General features: G+C 56.4%; 2 protein-coding genes and 1 long non-coding RNA gene across 6 annotated transcripts in view; 1 reads left to right on the top strand and 2 right to left on the bottom strand.

The window, feature by feature from the left end:
* Positions 1 to 5,797, bottom strand: LOC141575721 (uncharacterized). Its single transcript, XR_012503467.1, has 4 exons — positions 5,358 to 5,797; positions 2,440 to 5,171; positions 549 to 689; positions 1 to 382 (listed from the first exon to the last, which is right to left on the bottom strand). It is a non-coding gene; the product is annotated as an uncharacterized LOC141575721 (long non-coding RNA).
* The window catches only part of LOC123615539 (nucleoredoxin-like protein 2), a 40,287-nt gene extending 29,514 nt beyond the window's left edge, over positions 1 to 10,773 (top strand). For all 4 annotated transcript variants that reach the window (XM_074355680.1, XM_074355682.1, XM_074355681.1 and 1 more), the window contains 2 exons: positions 5,791 to 8,673; positions 9,810 to 10,773. In XM_074355680.1, coding sequence (XP_074211781.1) covers positions 5,791 to 5,959 — 169 coding nt within the window. In that variant the 3' untranslated portion in view covers positions 5,960 to 8,673; positions 9,810 to 10,773. The remainder of the gene's footprint in view (positions 1 to 5,790; positions 8,674 to 9,809) is intronic.
* Positions 5,998 to 19,749, bottom strand: LOC105065438 (NUT family member 2G-like). Its single transcript, XM_074355560.1, has 7 exons — positions 19,521 to 19,749; positions 18,806 to 19,074; positions 18,409 to 18,525; positions 17,137 to 17,427; positions 14,546 to 14,640; positions 6,988 to 7,056; positions 5,998 to 6,154 (listed from the first exon to the last, which is right to left on the bottom strand). The coding sequence occupies exons 1-7, from the start codon at positions 19,687 to 19,689 to the stop codon at positions 5,998 to 6,000; spliced, it is 1,167 nt and encodes a 388-aa protein (XP_074211661.1). The 5' UTR covers positions 19,690 to 19,749.
* Positions 19,750 to 20,042: the final 293 nt, after the last annotated feature.

Genomic DNA, 20,042 nt, shown 5'->3' with positions numbered 1-20,042 from the left:
GGCCGTGGGGAGGTGCTGGGAGAACGTCGGACGCGCCCCCAACCCGCGCCCCAGTCCCGGTCCCTGCGCTTCTCTTTGAGACCCCGACCCCTTCCCTAATCCGTTCGGCCCTCTCTCAGCTACATGGAAGTCACTTGCTTCAGCTTCCCAGGGAGGCTCTAAAGGTTGGCAGATGGGGCTCATCCACCTGCATCACCAGGGGGCTTGGTGAGCCTGACCCTGGCCCACCCTAGTCTCTGGCCGGTGGGTCTGAGGCTCTGGGAATCTGAATTTCCAAGGAGCTCTGGTGATGCTGATGCTGTGGTCCAGGGAGCCCTCTCTGGGAACAGCAGCCCGGGGACGCCCCACCCTGCTGCGCAGGGAAGACGCTGTGGCCCCTTATCTGGAAAGAAGGAGAGGGAGACTCAGAAAGGCCGCTCAGGTCAGAGCTGGGGACTGTGGACTGACTGACGTGGGTCGGTAGGACGGGGCTGCGGGCCACGGGCTGGGGGAAGGGCCAGGACTCAAGGGGCTGGGGGAACCCGGAGCCGGCCACACTGCGGTTTTACCTTCACTGACGGTGACTGAAACTTCATAAAAGCATCTCCAGCTCCTGTAGGAAGAACCAGGTTCTTGGACTTATGAGGGGACGGATGTCAAAGGTGACAAAAATCTTTGCTCCCTGAAGGGATCTTGCCCCACCCCTGCTTCTGAAAAGATATGACAAAGGGTTAGGGTTAGGGTTAGGCCCTCAGCTATTTTGGGTTTTGGAGTTTGTGAACAAGCTAGAAACTGAGCCTAGTGCTCTAGTGGCTGTGGTCATGGGCTCCGCGGAGGGGAGGAAGGAGAAGGTGAGGGGAGGAGGGGGTAGGAAGGAGAAGGTGAGGGGAGGAGGGAGGAGGAAGGAGAAGGTGGGAGGAGGAGGGAGGCGGAGGGGGGAGGAGGGAGGGTCTGGGGAGGAGGAGGGCGGTCTGGAGGATTGGCAGAGGGGAAGATGGCATGGACACCCACTGTCTAGCATACCGGCATCTCCTGTGGCATAGGAGTCCAGATTTAGGGTTTTTGCCCCTCACAAAGTGCATCACCCCACCATCCCCTTAGTAGATAGGGAGATGAATTTCTGGATTTGCTTTAAAGCAGTATGTGTTGATTTCTCTGAGGATTAGTACTCAGTTGTGACATTACCCTCCTCCCCCCAGATTAATTATTCTGAGATGACGTTCCTTCTGGACAATTAAAAATGGGAGCTAACTTTGGAAAGTTCCCTGGAGGAGTAATTTTCCTCCAGCGCATGCTTTTGGTGCTGTCGGGTAAGATATGAGGCCCAGGGGTGCCTGCTTCCCGAGGCCTCATTCACTGGCAGGACTGAGAAAGTCTCATCGACAATAAATCCAAGTGACCGTGTTACTCAGCGGAAGGACTCATGTAGCTTCACGTCTAGTGGTGGTTGTAAAATGAGTTTGCATTTGCTTAGCGTTCAAATTACGCACAGCTTTGGAAAGAACACACTTAGTTTTGAAAGTGGCAGGACTAGCAGTTGGTAATGAGGCAAAGAGCCCGGGCTCTGGGACCTGCTCGTGGCATGATCGTGGGCAGGGTATGCAGTCCGAGGACAACGACACGTCACATGACGCAGGAGCCCTGAGCCGATGCGCGAATTCAGAGCCCTATCAGTAGCGGGCGTGTCAGTGCTTTGCATCAGTAGCCCATTTCACAGATGCGCTGTGGAGGCTCAGAGACTGGTGTTCCTGGCTCGGGAACCTGTCCTTTCTTGCTCTGGCTTCCTCTTTGTGGGGACACTGAGCCTCGGTGTCCCCTGCACCGCTTCGCTGGGGGTGGGGGTGGAGGTGGGGGACGTGCCCGCTCCCTCTGCTTTTCTGGGTTACTGGGTCAGGGGCTCAGCAGTTCAGGGCGCGGGCACTGTGCTTGGGCATCCTGACCTCAGAGGAATCTGAGGGTGCTCTGTGGGGAGAATTTAGCTCTTTGTGCCTCCCCCTTCCCAGGCTCAACTTTGTTAACCCTTTCATTGCAATTCGTAAGTTAGGAAATGCAGTATTCTGGGGGCAGTTTTTGGAGCTATGCCCGAAATTCTGCTAATCCTGGCCTGCATTTTGGAATCAGATCACGGGCAGAAGCGGAAATGGCTGCCACGAACGAGACCTACGGAAGGTGGGAAGTCTGCAGACAGCCTTTTGGGAAGTTGTTAATGTGTGCAAGGCGTGGTGTTCAGCTGGGGCTGTGAGAAGGTGGGGCCCGGACAGCAGGCACCCGTCAGTCATGGGCTGTCTTCCCTCAGTGGCCGAAATGCTCCATCCCGTGTCTCCCGGATCTCCTCTGACCTGCCTGAGGCTCAGAAGGAGGTAAACCATCACAGACCCCCCACGGGGTTAGCCCGGGCATGGCCGGAGGCAGCTCTGCTGCAGATGCACCTGCAGGAAGAGAATGCCGAGGGCCACTCACCTGTCCTCCAGGCTGCGCAGGGCTTGGCTGCCCAGGGCTCGGCTGCCCAGGGCTCGGCTGCCCAGTGCAGCCCCACACGAGACCCGGTGATGACTGCCGCCTTCTGCCTTGAGAGGCCGGTGTTTACTGACGTCCCTCAGCTGAAGGCAGTGCGGGCACAGGGCCCGCTCTCAGGTCCTGCCCAGGTGCCCGTGTGCAGGTGGACCAGAGGCCTGAGTGAGGGGACAGGCTCGATGGGCACAGTTCCATCCCGCCACCTTCCTTCCCTTTGTTAAGGGCCCGAGAATTGGCAACAGCTTCCAGCTTCGCCAGCAGGAGTTTCTGTCCCGTGCTCCCAGGCACACGAGCCCCATTCAGTAGTGGGTTTGCATGGATTTTATGATTGTTCCTTGATGACACTCACACCCACGTGGGCTCTGGAATGTCGGTGGACCCCAAGGAGGTCTGGAGTGGACCTGCCCGCGTCTGCATTCTCTGGGTCTGACCACTGCCCTTGGCCATGGGCCAGGTGGATGGAGCACCTCAGCTTCAGGCCAACAGATTTTGGCTGGATGGAAAAGACAGCTGGCCATGGCTTCCTTTTGGGGATAGAGGACCACTCCATTAGAGCCACTCACTTGGTGAGTTACAGCCGGTGCTTACGCCCAGCGTCTAGCCTGCCTCTCCACCCCTGCCCCACTCCAGGTTCCCAGCCCCTCCTGTCTCAACACGACCCCATCCAGGCACTGCATCCTCTGAGTCTGCGACTCTCCAGTGCTTCCTTTATCTTCCTGCTCATTAATACTTTGTTCATTAAGGCCCTGGACCAGTAGAATACGCTAACTGGCCCCTGGGCCTTGGTGTCCCATCTGATGGACTCTCATTCCGGTACCTGCTTCGTTTCGTTGAACACAGGTCTGGTCCCGTCTCTCCCTGTCCCATCTCTCCAGTACTTCCTGTGGTCCACAGGGCTCAGCCCATGTCTCCTGCAGGCCCCCTTCCCACATCTGACCCATACGCACCTTGTTTCCTGTTGGCCCCTTTCCCCCATGCTCTGGCCAGACTGCACAACTGATGTTCCAGAATACTCCACACACTCTGCCACCTCCAAAGATCGTACACATGCCACATCCCCTCAACCCTGGGGCCCCCACTTCTCTGCCTGGTAGTTCCTCCTCCTCCTTCATGCCCCGGGGGACACTAGGAGCATTTCTGGCCCAAAGGCCTGTGCCCTCTAGCTCGAGCCCAAGGCCACTGCTGTGCTAGGAGTGTGTGTCTGGGACTGGGGTCTCTCTGTAGCCCCTAAGGTTGGACCAGAATTGTTCGGCGATTGGCGCCTGCAGGGCTCGTTTGATGGATGCTTGGAGCAAGTAGAGAGATTTGCTTGGTAACAATCTGCCCGTGGCTGAGATGCAAAGAGACTGGAGCCAGAAGTTGCCATGACAACCCAGAAGCCGTTGTGCCAGGGACAAGGATGTGCTGCATTAGGTGGAGGTGGGGGGAGCCAACACTGCAGCGGCACCCAGGGCGAGGAGGAGCCAGGCTCTCGGGTTTCCCCCGAATGGTTGAAATGCTCAGTTATCACTTCATTCTGCCAGCAGCAAGGCTCTTTCCTCTCTAAGGCCTGGCCTGTTCTCTCTAGACACAGCGCCCAGAGGGGAGGGAGGTGACTTCGGGGGAGGAAGGCGGTTGGGTGCCTCTCCCGCTTGGCGCCAAGGTTACAGCTGTCCCCAGGCAAAGGCTGCCAGGGTGGGGGTTTGAGGGCCCACTTGGTGACTCTGAAGGTAAGCTGGAGCAGTGGAAGTCTAGTCAGACCTCCTCCCCGCTCCTCAAAGCCTCGCCTGGTTCCTGATACAACCGTGTCTTCCTTTTCTCCTTGTCAGTCTTGACAGAACCTCACTCTGCTTCTCAGTCGTTTCTGAGAACGGGTCTCGTTTCATCGCTCAGCCCACCTTGATTCCTTTCCTAGTTTGGTGATCTCTGGCCTCCGTCCTTTGCCTGCTTTCTACTTCCCCTGTGTTTGCTCCATCATGGTTTTTTGAGCGTCTCAAATTAAACACAGAACTCACCCATTTAGAGGCCTTTCAGGTTTGGGTGTGAGTGTCTGAGACACGACCCTCTCGACTGTGTCATAGCACCTGCAGCTGGGGGCCCGCGGTGTGCTCCGCGTCACCCTGCTTTAGTTGCTTTGTGTGTCTGCATGGCTGTTTCATATATAACACACGGTTGTTTCGTTTTTAACTCATTCCAAACATTTCTTACTGGTTTCCAACTGCATTATGTTATGGTCCGATTGAGTGGCTTGTGTACCATTGATTATTTACAATTTATTAAGATCCCTTTATGACTGGGGACATGGCTGGTTTTGTCACTGTTTCATAGACGTTTGGAAACAAGGTGCAGTCTCTCCTCCTTGGGTGTAGGCACTGTGGCTTTTCTTTTTTATTTTTTTTTTCCTGCTGGAATGAAGATCTGTCTTGGACCTGGATATCGGGCAGCAGCAGGAAGACCCTGACAGAGGTGTCACGGGGACATTTGGTAACAGGAGGGTCTCAGGTGCGTCCTTCCTTCCACTCCAGTTCGCAGTCCGGAGGGCGACAGATGAGGGAAAGCAGATTACTGCTAACGCGAGGCCACGGCAAGCCCGCCGTGGTCCAGGACCGGGATTTTCACTCAGCTGTCCTGTCTTGAGGGCAGTAATCCCTCGAGGGTTATGAGGATTTGCAGAACTGAGAACGAGGGCACTTCTTTCCCTAAAAGAACACAAGTAGTTTTGTAAAAAGGCTTCTCGAGGGGTTACACACGACGGTAAACGTAGCCAAGACAGGTTTCATGCACAGCGCTGACCGGTGTGTCCCTGAGTCCGCAGGGAGGAACTCTAGCAAGGCTTTGCGTTTCTCTGGAGCTCAGGGAATTTAAACTTTTACCATTATACGTACCTGACACAGTTCAACCGCTTGAGATGCAGGAGAGCATGTACATTCGTGGGGTTATTTGTGGGCGTGAAACTGCACTGCGCGATTGGGCAGCCACTAGCCACCTGTGGCTCCTTAAATTTAAAGTCAACTAAGGCAAGCAGTTCCGCTCCTCAGGCACCCCAGCCACGTCGCAGGTGCTCGGCAGTCGGCCGTGGCTGCGGCTGCGGCTGCGGTGTCGCGCCGCGCAGGTGCCGAACAGGCCCGTCGCTGCGGCCCCTCCTCCGGGCCTGCCCCGGCTGGGGCGCGGCCGCCCGGCAGCGAGGAGGGAAGAGGCGCAGCGGGGCGCCCGGCGCAGCGGGGCGGGCACGAGGGCGGGGGACGCTCCGAAGAGGCCCCCGCGCGTGCAGCAGCCGGCCCGGCCTGCTGACCCGGGCCGCCCTCTCCTCCCCCGCAGTGAGCTGAGGACCAGGTACCGCGTCACCGCCACCCCCAGGCTCCTGATCCTGCAGCCCAGCGGGGAGGTCATCACCGACAAGGGGCGGAGGCAGATCCGGGAGCGGGGCCCGGCCTGCTTCCGGAACTGGGCGGAGGCGGCGGACATCTTCCAGAACTTCTCCGGGTGAGCTGGGGGCGTCTCCGGGCGCGGACCGGCGCGCCCCGCTCAGCGCGCGCCCAGCGGGGCCGGGGAGCCGCCCGCCGCCGCCCGCTCCGCCGCCGTAGGGGGCGGGCGCGGCTCGGGGGCCCCGCAGCGGTGCGGGGGGGCTGCCCGCGCTGCTGTCGGCGCCGCTCCCTCCGCGAGAGCGCGGGCGGTTTCACACCTGGCCGCCGGAAAGCGTCGCGAAACGTGCATCCACACAGCCCCTCGGGTATAGAAACGCATTTATTGATACCTTTTCTGGAGACGTCTTTATTTTAATGACATGCTTCACAACTGTATCTATTACTAACATTTGCAGAATCTATTTGCTTTAATAAACAAACCTATTTGCACCCGGAGTCCCGATTTCCTTGCTTCTTCTGGCGGACCAAGCGCCCTTAGGCGGGAAGTGCTCAAGGAATACCCCGCTCGCTCCGTTCTGTTTTTCCAGCTTTATTATGTAGAATTATTACAGTCCGACCGCACATGCACATTACACTGCGTGTAAATACATACAAACAGTACCCTGCACATTTTTTAGTTTTCATATATGTACTAATTACTGTTTCTAAGAACAGATTAGGTCTTTAGCTTTTTAAATTTACATAATTATCAAAGGAATAAAGCCAACCACAAAATAAGAATCAACAGAAGGCGGAAATCCAATCATAATGGACAGTGAGATGCGCTTACACATATTCAAGAAATCAAAATAGTAATTAGTTCACTTGTGTCATTATTATTGTTACTATTTTTTAGATTCTTCATATAAATGATGTCATATGGCATTTTTTTTTTTGATTGAATCTTCTTGGGGCACTTTTTCCCCTTTGTTTTCTTACGCTTCCTTTAAATAGCATCATAGTATCTTAGAAAGAAAAGAAAATCTCAAGGCTGCGTAGTCACGTCTTCAAGATGAAACCTCCATATCTTCAAAGATGCCGATCAATCCAGGTAAACAAAATCCTCACACAATCTACTGATAGCAAGAGGGCTGTGAGCAGGGCCCGTTACCAGCGCCCCGGCCTCTCGTCTTGCTGGTCCACCTGCTGGAGACGGCCACCCGCCTTCTGATCCACACAACTGGAATCGTGAAATACCGGGCACCCACCTCTGGCCCGGTTTCCGTTTGCCGCCCACTTGGCCTGCTGGGTCCCTCAGCTGGGAATTTGGAGCAAAAGTGTCCCTTGTAGGACGCAGGAATCCCTGAGTTCCCCTAACGAGGCCCTCTGCGGTGCAGTGCGGGCCACCTGCTGAACCCAGGACGTGACTGCTGAATCCACAAGGGTGAGGCCACGCCATTGGCTTCCTTAGAGCAGGACTGGGGACCCCACGGTGAAGTCCTATTGACCCCCCTCACCCCCAGTCAGATTATCACCACAGAGGCTGAGACCCAGCGTCACTGGGGTCCAGGGGTTGACTAAAGGCATGTTTGGTGGAACTAACTCCTTCATTATTTGCCCCAGAAATAAAGTATAAAAAGTGCAATTTTCTTCTCCAAACACCTAATCGTGGTATTTTTTTCCAGCACCATAGTGTTAGTTACCATCTTTGTCACATCATGTGGTTACCGTTTCTTTTTTGTGGTGAAAACATGTAAGATCTAATCCTGTACTTTTTTTTTTTTAATTTCTCTAATGGAGGTACTGGGGATTGAACCCAGGACCTCATGCATGCTAAGCACACACTCTACCACTGAGCTATTCCTACCCCCACAATTACTGTATTTTAAATCGTACATTCTTAGGGGTGGGTGGGCATCTCTTGCAGGTGCAACATCCACAAACTGTGCATGCACATGTGAGTGTGTGTCAACCACAACCAGACTTCCTAAACAGTAGAGGTACACCCCTCCTGGTAAACACGCTTATTCGTCGCCACGAGGGACAGGGGCTGGAGCAGCAGCCGCTCCAGGGTTGCGTGTGGCGCGAGCATTCCACAGAGGAGGGAGGGAGGGGTCCCGGGCGGAGGCCACCCCATAGCTGCCCCAGCCCTGCAGGGCACGTGCCTCCTCCTTGAGGGCGTGGCTCAGGCTGGGAGAGTGATGTGTCCTGTGCAGCACTGTTGTTCCCAGAAGACATTCTGTTTACTATTCTAACATCCCTTACAGTTATTTTTAAAATTTTTAATTCAGGCAGAGTATTTCCAACCTTTTATCAGAGAACAATGGAACTGGTTGCTGTTTCTACGGGTGCCTTCGGCCACTTGTATTACAACAGCAAAACGTGCTCACTGCAGAAAAGCAGGCGGAAAGCCCTGTCATCCGAAGGTAAAGCCACTGCACACGTGTGTGTCCCACTGAAGTCCCCGCCGGTGCGCTCCCTGTGAGTACTCTTTGCTTCCCATCTTTACCCTGCACCCCTGAGGCCCTCCTGTGGTCCTGGACCACCAGCAGCACGATGGTTGTCGACAGCCCTAAGTGCGGGCTGGGGGCGGTGGGACCTGCAGCATCCTGGCTGTCGTGGTCGGCTCGGGCCACCCCCACAAAATACCGCTGATAATTATTTCTCAGGTGCTGGAGTCTGAAGTCCAGGATCACGGCGGTGTGCGGTGGATTCCTGGCGAGGGCTCTCCTCTGCCCGCACACGTGGGGAAGTAGAGAGAGAGCTCTGACGTCTCTTCTTCTAAGGGCACTAGTCCCACCGGGGCCCATCCTCACGCCTCGTCAACCCTCCGCACCTGCTGGAGGCCCACCCCCAGGTATCATCACACTGGGGGGGGGGCTGCAGCGCGTGAACCTTAGGGGCACACAGACACTCAGACCCCAGCAGTGGCCCAGCCCGAGCCCCGCTTTTCCCTGGGATCCCCGGGTGTCTGTGTGCGCCGCATTAGGGAAGCACTGCTCTCCGTGTTGAAGTCACTGCATGGAGCCCAGGGTTGTGGCGTCTCCTGTCACACCCAGGCTGCCCGATGAGCAGGCAGTTCTGGCTGCAGCCTGAGGATGCCCAGCCACACTCTTCCTGCAGGGTCATGGGTCACCCCGGAGGTCCCCACGGTTTCACTGGTGTGTTCTTGTGCCGGGCAGCCACCAGGAGAGCACACACACACACCACACAGACACACAGCCTAAATGCACATACACACCCACTCCACATGCTGCACACCACACACACTCACCACACCATATACACATACACACCACACACACTCCACACCATACACGTACCATATAGACACACACTACACACACCATGCCATGTACACACCATATACACAGATACACACACTACATACCACACACACCACCACACACACCACATAGACACACATCACACACCAGACACACCACACACCACATACATACCATACACAGACGCATACCATGTACACACCAGACACACACACTACATACCACACACATACCATACACAAACCCCCACACACCATACCTCATACACACAGTACCACACACACCACACAATCATACATATCACACACACAACACATGCATCACACCACACATAGACACACACCACAGCATACACAGATGCATCACACATACTCCATACATACTTCACACAACACCACATGTAGACATATACCACATACCACACACAGACACACCACACATACACATGGACACACCACACAACACCACACAAACATACACAACACCACACACACATAGACACACCACACACACCATACACACCACACACAACACCACACACACAAACATGGCACACATACCACACACGCCAGTACTTCCCCCTGGCACGCACACACACACACGACACTCACATATACACACCACAGTCACACACGCACACCCCACAAGTGTCTTCTGAGTCTCTCTTCTCTTCCTTTCTCTCCTTCTTTCTTGTATTTTGTTCTAGATCCACGAAAGCAGTGTCTTCTCACCTCTTAAGTGGGACCCAGTGGGTTCAGGGGGCTGAGCGGAGCCCAGTGGGTGGTAACTGTGAGCTCCCCGTGGCGGTGACCTTGTGGCGCCATTTTGTTGGTGAGACTCTCCTCCCAGGCTGGTCACATTGATCAGGAAACGTCCTCTCGTCCGCTGTTGGCTGCCTGGACTCTGGGGGCTGCTGGGGGGCACACATCTTCCCCTGGTTACCTGATTTCACTTCGGCACCCCTCCTCCAGCTCTCCTCTCCAACCACGGGAGCCCACCAGCCACCCCTAGGTGATGAGGTGGGTCACCCAGGGCAGCAGGGTGGGGAGGGAGTCTAGGTCTACCGACTTCCTGAACTCATCCCATGGTCCTCGGATGTGCCGTGTGTCCCCTCAGGGGGCGTCTGGAGCTACAGGGTCCCCGGCCTCTGAGGATCCCCAGGTGTAAACCAGTCCCACTTCCCCAGCACTGGCTGGGGTCCTCCACGTGTGGGCCTGCGGGGTCAGCCACCGCCCCCTGTCACTTTTAGAGCCTCAGACATTTCTGGTCGGTCCCTCTTTTGTTTCCCCATCATTAAAGCACCCCTTTGCTGTCATTTTAATGTCTCTGTCGGGGAGTGAAATTACACTCCAGTGTTCAAACTGCCTGTTTGCCTGAGGGTTGAGAAGAGTTTGCTTTAAGTTTGCAGCGCCCCAAGGACCAGCCCTTTGAGAAATTTTATTTGGTTTAGTGAACTGCCAAGATGCAGCGTAAGTCTGGTTTTCTCTTTAAATGTGAACTTCCGTTCTCTGCAACGCCTCCGCAGTTGTGACTGCGCGTTCAGTGTTACTTCTGCAGTCTCCCTCTGCCTTTGTGGTGGCGGCAGCAGAATGGGGGCACTGGCGCCGGGCCGGACCCAGCCACGTCACACCCAGAACGTGCCCCGACTGGGGTCTGAAAGAAGGCCTTTAATCCTGGTGCGGCCAGAAGCGAGTCTCAGGCCTAAAATCCTGGACCATCTCTCTCTACTCCACGTGAAAGTCACCTGTAATCCTGTATCCTGTGGGCAGGCTCCCTCAGAGACCCACGGCTCATAGTAATTAGAAGATTTCACTTGTTACTTACATCATTTGAAAAGTCATTAAGGAGACCCGTCCCACAGCCCCCACTACGCATCTAAAAGCCCCCTGGCTTCTGCTCCCCAAAGCTCCGTCCAGGCCCTCCCGCCCACTCCCGCACAGCCCTGCTCCCCACGCCCCTCCTCCCCCCTCTCAGTTCCTCTCCTTACTTAGAGTGGGTTTCAGCGGCTCTGTTTCCATGTGTATCTCTTTCCTCCTCCTGACGCTGCCGCTCCTCGTGCGGGGCTGGGCCGACCTGGGGGGCTCTCTGACTGCAGGAAGGGGCCAGTCTTCCGGGGTAAAGAGAATGTTCTCTCTTTCCGGCTGTGGAGTAACGGGGAGGAGGCTGGCCAGCGATGCGCTGGACCATGTCTCCATCCTACGTCATCTTTTATTATTCCAGGCAAATATGAATCCCCGGGTTAAGGCTATGATCTGGGGTTTGGCTTTCTCAGTGATGAGGAATGAGATGCATCGTTTTTCTTTCCTGTGTTCTTTTACTGGTTTTCCCTGTCTGAAACAAGAGTCATTACCTTTAGTCTGCTTACCTGCGCATCGTGATGATTTTACTTGTTACCAATAATCTTTGGTTTGGGGAAGGATGCATTACCTTAATTCAAGGCTTTGGATGTTAACTAACACTAACACTTCATCCATTCGTTCGGCAAGCTTCTGGGATGACAGACATTAAATGTGACATTAAGTGGTCTGTGATGGGGGGGGGACAGAGCGTGGGGATCTCTGGCAGCTTTGGGCTCAGAGGGGAGAGAGGAGACTGGAGTGGGCGGAACCTTCCAGGACGGTTGTCCACCCGACACCATGGCCCTTCAATCAGGCCCTCAGTTCTGTTCCTCCGCAAAGCAGGTCCGAGGCCGTCCCCAGGCTGCACTGATTTCTCTAGGGGGTGACGACCGTCTGCTGTGAGTTGGTGGGGAGGACCTCGCTCTTCGTGTGGCAGGGAGTCATTTAGAAGCGTTTCCATCCTGCAGTGCCGCGCGGGTGACGACTTGGTTGCCCGGGACGGTGCCCAGCGTGTCTCCCTTTCCCGCTGCGGGCGGGCATCGCTCCGTGACCTTTTCTCCAGAGCACAGTCGCCACGCGTCCTGCGTGAGGCCAGCATCACGCCCTGAGTGGTGCTTCTGAGGCGGGTTTTCCTGGGAGAATCACCGTCACCGTTTGGCTGGAATGAAGCCCCAGGTTGACAGGTGGGGTGGGGTGGGGGATCTTCCCGGTCCATGGGACAGACTTTGTGGGAAGGTCTGTGCAGCTTCCAAATTGCAGGAGAGAGGCGACATTTTTCACTGCGGCAAACATCTTTGCAGGCTGCTCTTTTGTAAATCTCACCTGGTGAGGCCTCCCTTTCCCTCCTCCCTCTCCCAGCTTCGAAAAAGACCAGAGAAACCGCTGGCTTGGGGGGCTCCCCTTCTAGGTGGCAGGTCACTCCATGCTCACAGGGCTCCCTGTCCCCATCTTCAACCTCTTAGCATCTGTATCAGTCAGCTTAGGCTGTGTAACAAAGCACCATAGACTGGGGTCTTACGCACCAGACATTGATTTCTCACAGTGCTGGGGGCTGGGAGTCCAGGACGGACGTGTGGGCAGGGCGGTTTCTCCTGAGGCCTCTCTCCTCGGCTAGTAGACAGCCGCCTTCTCCCTGTGTTCTCATGTGGTCTTCCCTCAGTGTGTGTCTGTATCCCAGTCTCTTCTTCCTACAGGGACACCAGCCATATTGGATTAGGACCCACCCTACTTACCTCATTTTAACTCAGTCACCTCTGTAAAGGCTCTCTCTTCAAATGCAGTCACATTCTGGGATCCTGAGGGTAGGGAGGGGCTTCGACATACATATTCTGGGGGGACACGACTCAGCCCATAACAGCACCCAGAGCTCAACCTTCCGAAAGCATTGTGCTGAGCAGAGACAGCTGCTGGGAGCTAATACGCTGAGTTTCTCAGCAAACAGACTACCCAGAAAGAGCAGAGGAGAGGGAGAGGGTCCAGCTAGCCCTTCAGAGACCTCTCTCCCTTTAGGACCACATGGAGTCTTGTGCTGCCCACCCGAGGTGGCGTTTGGGGTGTGGGACAGGGACTGGGGGCCTTCAGGTGACACAGCAAGTGCATGGACACCACCAGGAACAACGCGGCTCTCTGGAGACTGGAGGCTAATTTTAGCTAACGCGGGATGCCGCGCTCTAATGAGACCCCGGGGACCGGCCACCACAGGGAATCCCCCTGAGACTCAGTGCTTCACCACCTACCAAGCCAAGCCGGTCCTCCGTGGCTAGTGAGCCTCCACTGCTTGTCCCTTCAACATTAGCAACAGCAATAATAGTAACTGCAAAGGGGCTCGCTCTTTCCCAGGTACAGCCACTTGTGCGCTCTCGCCTCCCTCAGCGCCTGCAGGAGCTCCAGGCCCCACCTCTCCGGCGGGACCCCACCCCACGCCCATCGCCTCCCGCCAGGCACGACCTCTGCCCAGCTCGCCCAGTGCACTTAAACTCCAGCTTCGGAGCAACAGCGCCGACGTGAGGCCCTCTGCCCTGAAGTGGCAAACTAAATGGATTAAGTAGAAAGTGTCAAGAAAAGTCGTCAACAAACAATCAAGAAGAAGAACAGAAAAGAGTTTTATCTGAGCCAAACTGAGGACCAATCTGGACCCGCTTGCTTCCAGAGCACTCTGAGAAACCGCTCCGGAGAAGCAGGGTTTCCAGCACAGTTTCATTCCTTGTCAGAACAAAAGCATGAAACAAGGCGGGGGTGCATTTCTTCAAGTTTTCAAAAAAGGAAAAATCGGACCAGCAGATACACACACAGCACGCACAGCACAGCCTTGGCCCCTGGGATGGGAGTCCTACCACCAAAGGAGGACCAGCTTCAGCATCCCGGGAAGAGGGGCGTTTAATCTTTATTTTGAACACTGGTCAATGTGCCCTTTTCCTTAATAATTAACACAGAAGTACAACGTACGTTTGATAGGACACACACAGGCTGCTTTAGTTAGCATAAAATTCAAGATAACTCATGTACAAGCCAGAATGACGCCCTTATATCTCAACAGGTGAACATTTCTTTTATAAAAAGACGGTGCATCCTCCCCCAGGGAGTTCCCAGGTGGCCCGCTCCCTCCCCAGGCTGCTCTCCAGGCCGGGTCCACTCCCCCTCCCCACCCTGCAAAGCCCCTGAGTTTCAAGTTTGATTAAGAAGGTAGGTGGGATGGGCAGGAATGCAGTGTGGGAGAAACTGGGGACTCAGACCCCTTTCAGGGTGACTCAGTAAAGCCTGTGGGCCCCTCCCTCCCGAGTGGCACAGCCCCTTCCCCTTTGTGAGGGCCCGTCGAGTGAGGTGGGGGCACCTGTGTGAGCACCACGGTCCCCAGAAGAAGGCGGGGCTGGCAGAAACCCGGAGCAGAAAGCGGGCCTGCAGCTTTCTCAGGAATCATCGCAGGGTCTCCCTTTGCGTCATCATCAGGAAGTCTGAACGCAAACCTTCATCTGGTAGTGTGAATTCTGGCCTCAGAGCAGATGCTAAAAAAAGGCCTGGCACCGTCCACCTGACAGCCCCTGCTGGACCAGCTGGATGCGTCTGTGGGACCCATGCTCCCTGTGGGGGTGAACCTCCCTCCCACTCGTCTACATTGGCCGCCAGGGTGTTGGCTGGGAAGGCCCAGAGGCTCTGGGTGTCCGGGATCACGGCAGAGTCCTCGGGGCTGAAGGCGCAGGGCTGGGGCACGGAGCGGCAGGTAGCAGAGGGTTGGAAGCACGGGGTTTCCGTCCTGTGTTAGCAAGTCTCAGGCTGACTCCAGAGCTGCTCAGGCAGAACCTCAGAAGCACAGCTGGTCGTCAGAGCCCTGTAACTGTCTGCACAAGGAGTGACTGTGTCTGCGACAGAACTAATGGCCACGGGACTAAGAAAAGACACTTACCATGCCTGAAAGCAGCAAGAGGTTCCCCCTACGTCCGTGGAGCTCACAGGTGACAGACAAGATAAGGACAGCAGGGAATGTGCCAAAGGCATGAACGGGCACATTACAGCAGAGGGGAGCCGAGATGCTCACAGGCCCCTCAGGAGACAGTAACCCTTACAGACACTGGAGATAAGAATCGCGAGAGCCCGTCTGGACTTGGAGGGCACTGTGTCCACCGCCGGGGGAGTGTGGCGGTGCCACGTGGCAGATGGCACCAGAGCAGGACACGAAGTGTAACAGGGAGGGAAACTGAAAGGGAGCGGGACCCTGAGCCCCCTCCCCACCTCTCATTTATAGAAAAGCTGATGTCTCCCCGGCCTCCCTGAGTCACAGAAGAGAGGGATCAAGCAGTTGATCAGGACAAGCCTGCAGGCGCTGGGGGGCGGCAGTGACTCTGACCATCTCTGTTAACTGAGCTTACTCTCCCGTTTCCCTTCAAAACTTTCATGGCTGAACAGAATCCTTGGAGATGGTTTTCTAGGGGATGCTGGTTGCACCAGGTTGCAAGCATTCTGGTTCAAAGCAACTTTCCTTTTTGTTACCACAGCTGTTGCCCCCAGGATTACACCCCACGCCTCCCTCGAATAGAAATCAGTTATTCTTATCTAAATCTCAGGAGGCAGCTGCTAAGAAGAAACAAGAACTGGTGAGAACCCGGTCCAAGATGGGGGAGGATGTGACTTCCAGGGGACCTTGAGCCTCATTATAGTTCACTGTAATTCATTAGCATGCTAAGTGACACGCCCACCAACACCATGACAGTTGACGGTTGCCACGACAACAACCAGAAAATTCCACAGAAGGACTGAAAAACTCAAACCAGGACTGACTGGCTCCATCACACCCAGAACGAGAACACGGGGGTGGAAGCCTCCCATAAAAGCCCGCGTAGCCAGACCCAGGCCAGAGCTGTCCCTCTGCCCATCTTGGCTGATGGCTCCCAACACAAGCATGTCTTCCTCTCTCCAGCGCTGTGTCTTCCCTCCTCCCTGCCCCAGCACTTTCCTTCCTTTTCCCCTTCTGAGCGATAAGACACTTGTTCCCTGGTCCCTCTGCCTCTGCTGTGTGGATTCTCTCACAGTTGGTGGCAAGAACTCCCACTTCTGCTGCAAATGGCAGACCTTGGACTTCGGCTATCATGTATCGTGCTGCCAGGAACACTGGGGTGCAGGTGTCTTTTCGAATTAGAGTTCCCTCTGGATGCATGCCCAGGAGTGGGGCTGCTGGATCACAGGGCGAGTCCACTTTTAGTTGTTCGAGGAACCTCCATGCTGTTTTCCGTAGTGGCTGCACCAAACTGCATTCCCACCGGCAGTGCAGGAGGGCTCCCTTGTAGGAGCAAATACAAATCTGTGTCGACACCAGTTCACACACGTATCCAGCCATGGGTGGGAAGGGAAGGAACAATAATTGTGGGGTGTCTTTGTAGACCTGTCAGCCCCTAAGGCCATAGCAAGATGGGTCATCCTCCCTCAGCTGGACAAGATGCTCCCGCACAGAAATCCCACACATCCCACAGCGCCGCCCGCTCTCATTCCCCTTTTACGCACCTCTAACAGGCGCCCCAGCACCTTCCTCTCAGCCCATTCCCCTTGTGGCCTTGGGATGCAGAGGGAGCTGCCTGCACCACTCCCCAGGTTGCAGGAACCCCAGGAGACTCAAGGAGGCTCCCTGTGCAACGGGGCAGAGAGGCAGGAAGTCCTGTCCCTCAGGCCCAGGCTATCCTCTCTGGTCAGGACGCCCAGGCAGGACGCCCTGGCCTGCCATCGGCCGCTTCAGGGAAGCAGAGAAGCTCCCCAAAGACCAGGGCTGCCTCCAGGCTCCATCCTAGAGAACTGGCGAGCGTCTGGAGGCACGAAAGGCATGAAAACAGCTCTCCAGCCCTAGCTCATTCAGGGGTGCAGACGATGATGGGGTGCCCCACGGCCCGTGGCCAAGCAGGCTTGAGAAAGAAGGACGATGTGGGGGTACCTGGGGACGGTGAGAGCTGGGGGCTCCCAGGAGCATCTGAGGTCCCTGTGTCAACGCGAGGAAGACCTAGTCGGCCCCCCGTGGACCCGTAGCTCCTGGGACCTCCTCATCCTCACTCTCAGGAGCCCTCTGTGGAGCAGGGCAGACATGAATAAGACTACAGTGGTCTGAGAACATTTCTGAACAAAACTATTTTTATTCCCATTTTTTTATATCCCGTGAAGGTGCTGCTCCCACCCACAGCCGCCCAGACCCACCTCCCCCAGCCTCTAACTCCCTACCCCTCCCTCTGCCCCGATGGTCCCGCCCTCCCTCCCTGCCCCCCACGTCAGCCGGGACCAGCGCTGAGTGAGGAGGAGCCCCTGAGCTCCCCCCGGGGCCCCCTGGGGGGCCAGCCCGCTGCTTCCTGCTGGTGCCTCCTCCTCCTCCTCCTGCTGCTCCCTGCGACAAATGGGTCGCACGTCCTCTTTTCTCGCTGTGAGGGGCGAGCCTTGGGACCCCGAGGGCGGGCTTGGGCAGCTTCTCAGCAGACACCGGGCCTCCACACAGAGCCTGCGTCCTGGGCGTGGCAGCTGGCGGAGGAGCTGGGCTGACGCCGGTTCTCTGAGGGAAGAGGGCCTGGGGAGCCCCCCCCCGACCTCCAGGGCAGACAGATCTCGAGGGGCCCAGGGCAGAGCTCTGATTGGCCGAGATACAGTCCCACCTGGGGACCTCCTCCTTGTCCTCACGGGACTGTCCCCTGGCCCTGGGCCTCCCTAACAGGAGAGGCCCCTCTGAGAACGGAGGCGTCCCTGGGTCCCAGGCTCGGTGCAGTGCACCTTTGACCCTGGGGAGGTGAGGGGGGCTGTCCAGCCCGGGGTGGAGGGAAACCCTGACGCCCTGCAGAGATAATAAAGCGTCTGGGCCTGACCAGGCCACTGTCTGTTCTGTAACGCCTTGTAAGTTCCTCAAAATCAATCTCTGGTGGACTGTCTTCATCGCTGACCCCTAGCTGGCCTTGGTCATGCCTCTAGGCATCTTGGCCAACGTCAGACTCACGAGGACTTGAGTCCAAAGAGGGTGCACTGTCAGTGGTGGGTGCCTGCACACCCGACTCCTCCTTCAGGGCCAGGAGTCGTTTCTGCACCAGCTTGTGGGAGGGGGTGGACAGTGACTGGCCCCGCATATGCAGGTGAGGGGAGGAGGGCTGGGCAGGGGGATGACGGCACTAGGGGGCAGGAGGGGGAATGTCCCCAGGATCCAATCAAAGTACACACACTGCAGCACTCCTGCTGTCCTCCTGGGCCTTGTCCCCAGCTGTGTGTCCTTCCCTTCTCTCCAGAGCCCCATCCTCTCCTTCCTGTGGTCTTGCATTGCCCCCAGTCCCTAGTGGGCCCCCCGCAATGCCAGGCCTTCCAGGCAGGGGAGAGCCCTGTGGGCCTCCTGCTCTGGGGCCCCACCCCTCCCCCGCTCACCTGGGTCCTTGCTCCCTTGGTTCCCTGGGTGTCCCTTCCTTTCCCTCTTCTACCTGGGGTCCCTCCCTCCCCTGTCTCCCTGAGTGTCCTCTGGCTCACCTCTTCCAGGGCGAGTCCTTCCTCTTGCTCCAACTCCTCAGCTAGGGCCAAGAGATCCAGCTGTGGTTCTGGAGAAAGCAAGTCTGTCAGGAACTGAGGGTGAATGACGGCCTCCACCTAAGATGGAAGGACGAGGCCGTGAGCATCCTTGTCCAGGAGTAACCTGTGAGCCACGGATACTTGGAGCAAAAGTGCACAGCAGAGACCCACCCCATGCTCCTCCACAAGATGGCATGTGTTAAACCACCGTGGCAGTCAGCCACACACACACACACACACAGCTCAGGGACAAGGAGCAGAGCTTAAGTCCCAAAGGCCTGGGCAGAACCCCAGTCCTGGGTGCTGAGAGTGCCAGTCCCTGGAACCTTGCAGCCACCAGGCTGCAGGCCCAGCCCACCTTGGTGACGAAGTCTTCCTGGGAACACAGCTGGTCCATGTAGCTCAGGAGACCCAGGTCCGGGTAGGTCCCGTCCTCTGGGCATGCTGCCTCTGGCTCCCCAGTGGCTGAGTGGACAGGCCCCAGCAGCTCCTCCAAGATGTCCTCATGCTCTTTCACAGCCTCAGGGGGACTCTCCTTGGGTGCCTTGGTCTCCCGGGGCCACTGGGATCTGTGTGGCTGCCGGTGGGCGAGCTGGGCCCTGGGGCCGGCCTTCCTGGGCACACAGGCTACGGCAGAGCGGGAGGAGGAAAGGAGGGTGAGGGGCTCCCGCGTCCAGCTCCTGACCAGGCAGCGCTCGGGTCGGCTAGGGCAGTGCTTGGGGGACACTGACGTGGGCGTGGGTGGGGTCAGGACCACCTGCACCTTCACCCACAGTGACGGGGAGTGAGGAGGGAAAGGTAAGTGGGGGCACCTAGGAGAGCCACGTGTGAGGAAGGGTGGGACCTCCAGTTTTCCAAGGGTCTCCCCATTGAGCCCGCTTCTCAGGCAGACTTTCTGTGGGGCCCTCAGGCAGGGAGGCGGGAGATGAGTTACAAAACCGACCAAGTCAATACCCCACAGTGACAAAGCGCAGCTGAGACCCCTCCGGGTGGCTGCTCAGGTGCAAAGACCAGTGCCCCCCTTGAGGGAAAGGACCAATGTGGGGACAGTGCCATCCCTGGGTCCCTGTTACCTTTGCGCTCAGCTCCAGTGGGCAGGTGGCTACCTGGCTGTGGGCCCACTTTGGGGGCTGGGGGCCCCCAAGGTTCTGGCTTCGGTGGGATTGGAGAAGGCAGGCCCTGCACCCACTTCATCCACTGCACCTGCTGGATCTCCATCTCCTCCTTCGCCTCAAATTCCATGAACCTGAGGGGTGAGGGAGGCACAGGCCATGCTGAGAAAGAGGCCGGGGCTCTGGTGCCCACGCGGGGTGTGTGTCGGGGTTACCATTAACATGACTCCTCTCTTTCTATCTGGGTCTATGTTCCTAGGTCAAGAATTTCTACAGTCCCTTAAAATTAAAATTCAAAGTACTAGAAAGAATCTGGTCAGATTTTCAAAAAAAAAAAAAAAGGCACCCAAATGAATTAGAACTTCAGATAAACGACAAATTGTGTTTTAGTATAATTTTGTCCTAAACATTATTTTTGGACACAGTTTTACTAGAAATTTGTTCTCTGTTTATCTGAAATTCATTATTAAACCTAGATCCTGT

Source organism: Camelus bactrianus, chromosome 31 (assembly GCF_048773025.1).
Source record: "Camelus bactrianus isolate YW-2024 breed Bactrian camel chromosome 31, ASM4877302v1, whole genome shotgun sequence".
In the NCBI taxonomy this organism is placed as follows: Eukaryota; Metazoa; Chordata; class Mammalia; order Artiodactyla; family Camelidae; genus Camelus; species Camelus bactrianus.
The sequence above is the reverse complement of the archived record's forward strand: the minus strand, read 5'-3'. Positions and strand labels throughout refer to the sequence as shown.